The 8,357-nt window shown below is 53.0% G+C and overlaps 1 protein-coding gene across 7 annotated transcripts; it reads right to left on the bottom strand.

The window, feature by feature from the left end:
• Window positions 1–6,865, bottom strand: CZIB (CXXC motif containing zinc binding protein). 7 transcript variants are annotated; one of them, XM_070078488.2, is made up of 8 exons: window positions 6,759–6,865; window positions 6,440–6,601; window positions 4,352–4,408; window positions 3,929–4,010; window positions 3,721–3,752; window positions 2,506–2,583; window positions 1,768–1,833; window positions 1–548 (listed from the first exon to the last, which is right to left on the bottom strand). In XM_070078488.2, exons 3-8 carry the CDS (start codon window positions 4,406–4,408, stop codon window positions 471–473), a joined length of 393 nt encoding a protein of 130 aa, XP_069934589.1. In that variant the 5' UTR covers window positions 6,440–6,601; window positions 6,759–6,865; the 3' UTR covers window positions 1–470. The 7 variants fall into 7 exon arrangements, with proteins under 7 accessions (XP_069934589.1, XP_069934592.1, XP_069934588.1 ...); XM_070078491.2 differs by having other exon boundaries at window positions 1,743–1,833; window positions 6,800–6,865; XM_070078487.2 differs by having other exon boundaries at window positions 6,800–6,865.
• Between the last annotated feature and the right edge of the window lie 1,492 nt (window positions 6,866–8,357).

Below are 8,357 nucleotides of genomic sequence, written 5' to 3'. Positions count from 1 at the left end.
GAGATGCCTGGCTTTATTTGAGGGCCAACCTGGTCAATGCGGTGTTTGACTGCTGGGCACATTCTGCAAGCTGCCCACCCTTTGGGCCGTTGGCTTTGATACCTTTGATCATCTGGGTTGACAGGCTGCTCCCCAACAGCTGGAGTCCTTAGTAGTTGTGTGCTCTTTCATATTTTGCAAATTGGAACAAGCATAGGATTTTCAACGGTGGGGAGCAAAGACTTCCAGTATGAATTCAAATTTGAGGAGGGAGTGGTCGCACCTAACTCGCCCTTCATGTGCCAGGATGGCATGAACAGCAGCTTTATTGGTGAGCCGTGGGAAGCTCCGACAGAGCCGAGCATGCAGACTGTGAGGGCCTGGGACAGCTGCCAGGATATGAGGGGACAGGGGACCAGCCTCAGTGGGCTCTGTTGCTTGGGGCACTTTGTCTCTTCCTAGCTCTGAAGGTAAGGATGCAGGGAGAGGGCTCAGCACTTCAGAAACTGATGGGTGACCTCGTAGATTCCCACACTCTCCTGAGCTTTTTCATCATAGTCGGTCCAGTCCTGTGAAAGAAAATGGCAGTGTTAGCCTCAGAGGGCAGAACAGGACAGCTCGGAGAACTGGGACACAGAAGATCCAGCTCAGGAGGACTCAGTCATGAACATGTAGGACCTCTGCTATGCTTTAACATGCTCTGGCGCCAGAACTCACGCAGGACTTTCAACCCCACAGTCCTAAGTTAATGGTGCTAAGAGGGTGGCAACTTAACCCAATGATAGTGTTCAGGAGGTGGGCCTAGTGGGAGGCCCTCAGGTCAATGGGATGTGCCCTTGGAAGGTGGTCCTCGCAAGCGGTGTGGCTCTCAAGGCTGAGTCAGGGCCAGCTTCTCTCTCTGCTTCCAAGCTTACCACGTGCCCTGCTTCTGCATCTCTTCCACTACTGCCACCCATCACCCACATCAAAGGCCAAACCAATACGGCTGCCCGATCATGGACTTGAGCCTCTAAAACTGTGAGCTAAGTAAACCCTTTCCCTGTATAAAATTTACTTCTCTCAGGTATTTTGTTGTAGTAATGAAGAGTAATAGAATCCTGGACAGAGCTGGATGGCTCAGGACAGAATCCCAGCTCCCTCAGCTACATCACGGTGAGTAAGTCACTTCACATACTGAATGCTCAAAGAATCAATGAAGTAACACTTGTAAGGAGCCCGGAGCACAGTGCCTGGTACACACAGGAGCTCAGTGAACGCCAGCCACTGGGGAATTGGGTGCTGTGCTGTGCATTCACTGAAGTTGTGTCCTTCCCTTCAAGGCCCGGACACAGTCCTGTCTCCCTGAGGGTAGCAGACACGCTCAGGAGTACAGGTGACGGATTCTGAGTCAGTGAATGAGGCACGGGTGCCCCCAGGGGAAACACGCAGTTAGTTTTCTGTAGTCTCTGGCCACATTTTCATCAGCCAATCAATAAATAACCTTGATTTATGTGTGCTTTTCTATTTAAACACACTTATAAAAAAACCTACTGTTGACCCATTAACACTGAACTCATGGCCAAAAGCACAGTAACCCATGCCCGAATGAAATTTACCTAACACAGATCTCTGTAAGGCACATCACATCCTTTCTACAGGTAAGAACATGAGACAGCACTTTCGACACTACGTTTGTAGCCATTTAAATGGCAGTCACCAACACAAAGCACAAAACTACAGTTTTTCCTTGATGAGGCCTGTTCACCAAAGGTGCCCCACAGCACCTTGCAAGGTTCCCGAGTCTCGCACCTTCTCCTGCAGATTAATGTCACTGAAGACTGTCCCCGACTCCACACCTTCCGCAGCAAACCCGGCCTGCAGGGCACAGGAAGGCAGCAGTCAGTCTAGGGAAAGGAGGCCCTGTGCTGGCCTGTGAGGCTGACCAGGAAGCTGGCTCTCCTAACACCTTTGCAACAGAGAACGGAAACGCAGTGTGGGCGGCTGCTCCGGACTAACTGCTGAGCTTCCAGGACCTGGCAGCTGCCTCGGGACTGAGTGGTTCCTCCAAATCAGGCGTGGACCACAGGCAGGTGGCGCGCAGTAAACCCTTCCACTACCCTTGGCATGTCACTGCCCTCTGGACCTGGGGCTGATAATACTGTCTCTTCTGTCTACCTCGCAGATCCATGGAAGCGAAAATACGGTACAAATACAGGGAGGTGAGCACTAGCTCCAGGGTCAGAGACCTGGGTTCAAATTGCAGTTCCACGGCTCACTCACTGTGTGACCCTGGGCAAGTCTGAGAACCTCCGAAGTTCCTTCCTTACCCTCAGCCTGGGATAACGTGACAGGCTGCCTGCGAGGATTAAATGAAGCAGACTAAAGGGGTGGGCATGGTGCCCAGCTCACAACAAGCCCTGAAGGAGTGATGATTGCTGTTTTTAGAAAGGAGGCTTCCTAGTCCATGGTCTTTGTAGGAAGCAAAGTTCTGCTGCCACTTCACACGGCCACCCTCCAAAGACAGGTTCCTCAGAAAGACGCACACACCTGGGGCTGGAAATCAACTGGTTCGAGGCCCCGGCATTCAAATTCTACTATTGTCTTGAACTTTTCATTGTCTTCAGCCTAGAAAAGAAGTACGTTGAGGAATCAGGCCCAGCTGACTCTCAGAGCCCGTCCTTCTGTCTTCTGCCACACTGCCGCCTTGTGCCCAAGGTGGGACCCAGGAACAACTCACTGCCTTCTAAAAGAAGTCTGCCTGGGGCACTGCTCCCCACGAGACCTTCTGAATGCCGGGGTAGGACTCTGTGTTGCAGGGATTAAAGCCACCACTTGGGATGCTGACATCCCATCAGAGCGCCTGGGTTTGAGTCCTGACTCTCCTTCTGATCTGGCTTCCTGCAAATGTACACCTTAGAAGGCAGCAGATGATGGCTCAAGTACGTGAATTCCTGCCGCCCCTATGAGAAACTCAGATGGAGTTCCAGCCTCCTGGCATCAGCCTTACCCAGCCCTGCCTGTTCCAAGTATCTGGGGAATGAACCAGTAGATGGAAGATCTCTCTTTCTCTTTCAAATATATAAAAGCAACTAGAAAAGTGCTTTTAAAGATTATTTATTTTTTTGAAAAGTAGAATTGCAGAGAGGCAAAAGCAGAGAGAGAGAGGTCTTCCATCCGCTGTTTCACTCCCCAGATGGCTGCAACAGCTGGAGCTGTGCCAATCTGAAGCGAGGAGCCAAGAGCTTCCTCTGGGCCTCCCAAGTGGGTGCAGGGGCCCAAGGATTTGGGCCATCTTTTGCTGCTTTCCCAAGCCATAGCAGAGAGCTGGATTGGAAATGGAGCAGCCGGGACTTGAACTGGTGCCCATATGGGATGCTCGCATTGCAGGTAGCAGCTTTACCCGCAGTGCCAGCCCCAGTAAAATTTGTAACAGTGCAGATTCCTAGGTTCTGCCCCAGAACCTAGGAACCAGCTGCATTATTTAAATAAAAAAAAAAAAAAAATAGATTCTGGGGTCAGCTTGCTTGAATGTAATGCTAGGTTCTGCCTCTCTTCCTCTGTGCCTAAGATTCCTAAGTTGTTTTTTTCCCTACCAAGCGCTCAGTATGTGCTGATTTAGTGACCAATTAAGTGACTGAGATAAGCACATGAGTGAATGTTCTACGATGGGTCACTCTGATGCAGCCATAACTAGAACCCAGGCCTCCTAGCTCCAGCTGAAACTGAATCCCCCCACGCCTGCCACCGCAGCAGCAAACTTACATTGTAAGACTTGATGGTGCTGCTCAAAATCTCTGAAACAAAAAGGAGACAAAGGTGACTTGGGACACACTCAGCCCCACACAGGTGTCCAGCCGTGGCGTTAGGAGAGACCGCTGCCTAGGTGGGTGGTGAGTAACATGAGCCCGCCTTCAGTCTGGTACCAGGAGCCAGGGCCAGCCTGGCAGACAGCATTCGTGGTTTGACCTACCGATGGAGTTTTCCCGCGCGCACAGCTTGCACTTCTGGACCATAGAGGCGCTGCCACGGCCTCCCTTTAGGGCCACAGTGTCCTGGTGAGGAACAAACAGAAATTCTACTCACAAATCAGACGCAAGAATCCTGATGCGATCCCGTCCCACCGCTTATTACCCAGTTGAGGAGACTAAGACTCGGACACGGAGTGACTGGCCGGGACAAGCATCCTGAGGAGGCTCTGGGGAGTGAGCCAAGGGCTTCTCCTTCATCTGGAGCTCATACCCCAGGGATGCCTGTGTGTCCCCAGGACTGCTCACATGGGTGCCTGCCCTCCCGAACCACACGGCGAGGGACACAGACTGGGGCCAGTTTCCCCATATCCCTGCCCACGGGTGTGTGTTTATAGATGGCTGGAGGCTGGGGGAGGGGGAGTTACCATCTGCCGGATGTACTGCCACTTCTCTGAAATCTCACCACAGTTGCCACATTTCATCTTGGAGGGAGAGAAAGGATTAGTAAAACAGCTGGCTCAGGTGGGCAGACACTGAGGGAAGGGTAAGGACAGTGAGAAGCAGGTGGGCTCACAACCTACCTTGCTGGCCACCTCACTAAATTCTCACAGTCAGTCCCCACAAAGACATAAACAGACCTGGCTCTGGGCAAAGAACAGCTCAGGCTGTTTCTCATGCTGATATGCCCACCCTCTCATTGGCCATGGGTTCCAAGCTTGGGAATAGGTCTAACAGGTTACCACCCACTCTGCCTGGTTAGGAGCTTCCTGTCAATTCTGATAGGCCCTGTAGATCCCTAGTTTAAGTATTTATGGCTGGCACGGCGGCTCACTTGGCTAATCCTCTGCCTGCGGCACCAGCACCCTGGGATCTAGTCCCGGTTGAGGCGCCGGATTCTGTCCCGGTTGCTCCTCTTCCAGTCCAGCTCTCTGCTGTGGCCCGGGAAGGCAGTGGAGGATGGCCCAAGTGCTTGGGCCCTGCACCCGCATGGGAGACCAGGAGGAAGCACCCGGTTCCTGGCTTCGGATCGGCGCAGCGCTGGCCATGGCGGCCATTAGGGGAGTGAACCAACGGAAAGAAGACCTGTCTGTGTCTCTCTCACTGTCTAGCTCTGCCTGTCAAAAAACAAAAACAAAAACAAAAAAATCTTAAAAAAGTATTTATTACTGTTTTTTAAAAATTTTTTAAAATTTGACAGGTAGAGTTATAGAGAAAGGTCTTCCCTCCATTGGTTCACTCCCCAAGTGGCCACTATGACTGGAGCTGCTCTGATCCGAAGCCAGGAGCCAGGTGCTTCTACCTGGTCTCCCGTGAGGGTGCAGGGACCCAAGCACTTGGGCCATCCTCTACTGCCTTCCTGGGCCACAGCAGAGAGCTGGACTAGAAGAGGAGTAACCAGAACTAGAACCCTGTGCCCATATGGGATGCCAGTGCCACAGGCAGAGGATAAACCAAGTGAGCCACAGCGCTGGCCACTATTACTGTTTTTACTGTATCAGTTTTTAAAAAAGATTTATTTACTTATTTGAAAGGCAGAGAGACAGAAAGGGGTAAAGACAGAATGAGAAAGAGATCTTCTAATCACTGGTTTATCCCTCAAATGGCTGCAATAGCCAGGTCTGGGTCGGGGGGAGCCAGAAGCCAGGAACTCCATCCGAGTCTCCCACATGGGTGGCAGGGCCCACGCACTTGGGTCATCCTCTGGCACATGAACAGGAAGCTGAATCGGAAGTGAAGCCGCAGGACTTGCACAGGCACTCCTGCATGGGATGCCAGCATCACAGGTAGTGCCTTAATCCACTGTGCCACAAGGCCAGCGCCCTTGTTACCTATCTGTCACTAGACTCTCTGCTTCTTGAAGTCAAAGATCGCTGATGCCCCGAGAAGCCCTGGAATGAATATCTGGAGACACGCGGTGAGAAGTGATTCCCCGGAAGGCACAGAAGGCTGCTGGGGTTTAGACGGGGAGGAAGACAGAGCAGACGCTCTGGGAACTGGGATGGCGACAGCCTTCAGACCGGGTCAGAAAACGATCTCTGTAGCCCATGCCACGAGGGAACCAGACAGTGATGCGGCGAAATAAGGGTGCATCACGCATAAAATCCGACTAGGAGAAATTATTCACCCTACTCATCAATCAATCACAAGGTCCCTTCAAGGCCCATTTTGTTTAGCGTCTGATTATGGACGATAAAATACTTAACAGACGAAAACGTCACAGAGGAATTAACGAGCAGCCAGTAGGGAGTCTTGGGCACACGGTAAGCTGCAGCTCCTGATGCCTGGGTTCCAGGCTCAGCTCCACTTCCGAGCCCGCTGCTCGCCAATGCACACCCTGGGAGGCTCAACGACTTGGGTCCGGGACACTCGGACGGAGCTCCCGGCTTAGTCTGGCCCAGCCCTGGCGCCAACTAACGGGTAGAAGATCTGTGTCTCTGTCTTTTAAATAAAAACAATTAAAATTTAAAAAATAAAGATTAGCAAACTTTAAAGAGCAAATACAGAATCCTGACCACAATGAAACCCAAACTTCAAGTCTGTGAATACTCATATTCTTCCTGCTGCCGGAAGGCCGCTTGGCCCCGCCGCACCTTGAGGTACCACCGGAAGTCCTCGCCCACGGGCCGGAGGTTGGTGACATTCTCTAGCGTGGCTTTGAGCTGCAGCGCGATTTTCTGAGAAGAGGCCACGGCGGTGCGTCAGCCGCGCCTGCGCAGCCCACGCGGTCCGGCCCCGCCCCCGCCGGCTCGAGCTCGGCCGCCCGCTCCTTCCGCGCGAGCCCCCTACTCCCCCTCCCTTAGCGCGAGCCCCGGCCTCCCAGGCGCTCGTCACCTCCCGCTCCGGGTCCCTACGGCGGGTCGCCGCCTCCTCACCCCCATGGTGGCCCGCCTCAGCCCGGCGCAGGTTGCGGCCGCTGCTTTCCGACCCGTCGTAAAGACGGGCGCCGCCTGCGCACCCTCGGGGCGGGGCTTCTGAGTGGGCGGGCCCTGCGGGCGGCGGGCGCAGGGGGCCCCGGGCTGCAGGTGGAGTGATCTAAGGCGCTCAGCAGCCGGTGCTCGGACCCTCTGAAGCCCGGCTCCAGAGAGCGTACTGAACGCCGATTTTGAGCCAGAACTAGGTGATGAGACGGTCCCTGTCTGAAATCTCTTAAACAGAATAACGCTGAGAGGCTCAAACTACTTCCACATTTTTTTCCTGATCCAGCTCCTTTGTTTTCTTTTAGGTTTATTTATCTGAAAGTTACAGAGGGAGAGACAGAGACAAAACACACATTGATATCTTCCATTTGCTGCTTCACTCCCCTAGATGGCCGCAATGGTCAGGGCTGGGCCTCCAGGGGCTTCTTCCGGGTCTCCCACGCGGGTGCAGGGATCACCCTCCGCTGCCTTTCCCAGGCGCGTTAGCAGTGGGGATCTGGATCGGAAGTGGAGCAGCCGGGGAAATGGCGCCCATATGGGATGGGGGCACCGCCTGTGGAGGCTTTACCTGCTAGGTCACAGCCCCCGCCCACTTCTCAGACACTATTGCTTGCCTTTGCCTACTGCAGCCTCCCAGATTTGGCGATAGAGTTAATTTCTGAAATTGTTTGGAAGGCAGAGAAAAACAGATCTTCCATCCACTGGTTCATTCCCCAAATGCCTATAACAGCTGAGGCTGGGCCCAGCCACCGCTGGGAACCATGAACCCAATCCCAGTCTCCTACATGGATGGTAGGAACCCAAGTACTTGAGCTGTCACTGGCCGCCTCCCGGAGCGTGTTTTACCAGGAAGCTGGAATTGGGAGCCTGGCAGGACAGGAACCCAGGCGCTTGGATACGGGATGCAGGCATTCCAAGCATCCTCTTAGCCCCATGCTGAATGCCCTTGCCCATGTGTCCTTTTAAAAACGGTTCCTTCCTGTTTTTCCCAGGAGACTTTCCAGGCCTCTCTCTCGCAGAGTTGCCTGTGTTCACCCTAAAACTGGACACTCACTCCCTTTCTGCTGGCTTTTCTGGGCTCTCACCTGGCTTATCCTACGCTAAATTTACTGAGTCCTTTTTTCAACTGTCTTCTAGCCCAGAGAACATGGGAGACCCTGCAGGAGCTGTGGGTAATAGAACTCATCTGAAGCTCTTATAATCTGAGGGATTGTTATTGCTTTTAAATGTGTGGTGCTTTTTTTTTTTTTTTTTAAAGATTTTATTATTTGAGAAGTAGAGTTACAGACAGTGAGAGGGAGAGAGAGAGAAAGGTCTTCCCTCTGTTGATTCACTCCCCAGATGGCCACAATGGCTGGAGCTGTGCTGATCCGAAAGCAGGAGCCAGGTGCCTCTTCCTGGTCTCCCATGTGGGTGCAGGGGCCCAAGCACTTGGGCCATTTTCTACTGTTTTCCCAGGCCATAGCAGAGACCTAGATCAGAAGAGGGGCAGGCAGCTGGGACTAGAACTGGC

This window comes from Oryctolagus cuniculus, chromosome 7, assembly GCF_051225735.1.
Source record: "Oryctolagus cuniculus isolate XC-2025 breed Fujian yellow rabbit chromosome 7, ASM5122573v1, whole genome shotgun sequence".
NCBI classification, from domain to species: domain Eukaryota; kingdom Metazoa; phylum Chordata; class Mammalia; order Lagomorpha; family Leporidae; genus Oryctolagus; species Oryctolagus cuniculus.
Note: the sequence above shows the minus strand (reverse complement) of the source record. Positions and strands in the feature narration are given on the sequence as shown.

Coding starts and splice junctions, on each gene's coding strand:
- CZIB (XM_002715616.6), bottom strand. Junction 4,011..4,351: donor GGCAGTACATCCGGCAGATG/GTAACTCCCCCT, acceptor GTTCCTCACCAG/GACACTGTGGCCCTAAAGGG. Junction 3,753..3,928: donor CGCGCGGGAAAACTCCATCG/GTAGGTCAAACC, acceptor TTTTTGTTTCAG/AGATTTTGAGCAGCACCATC.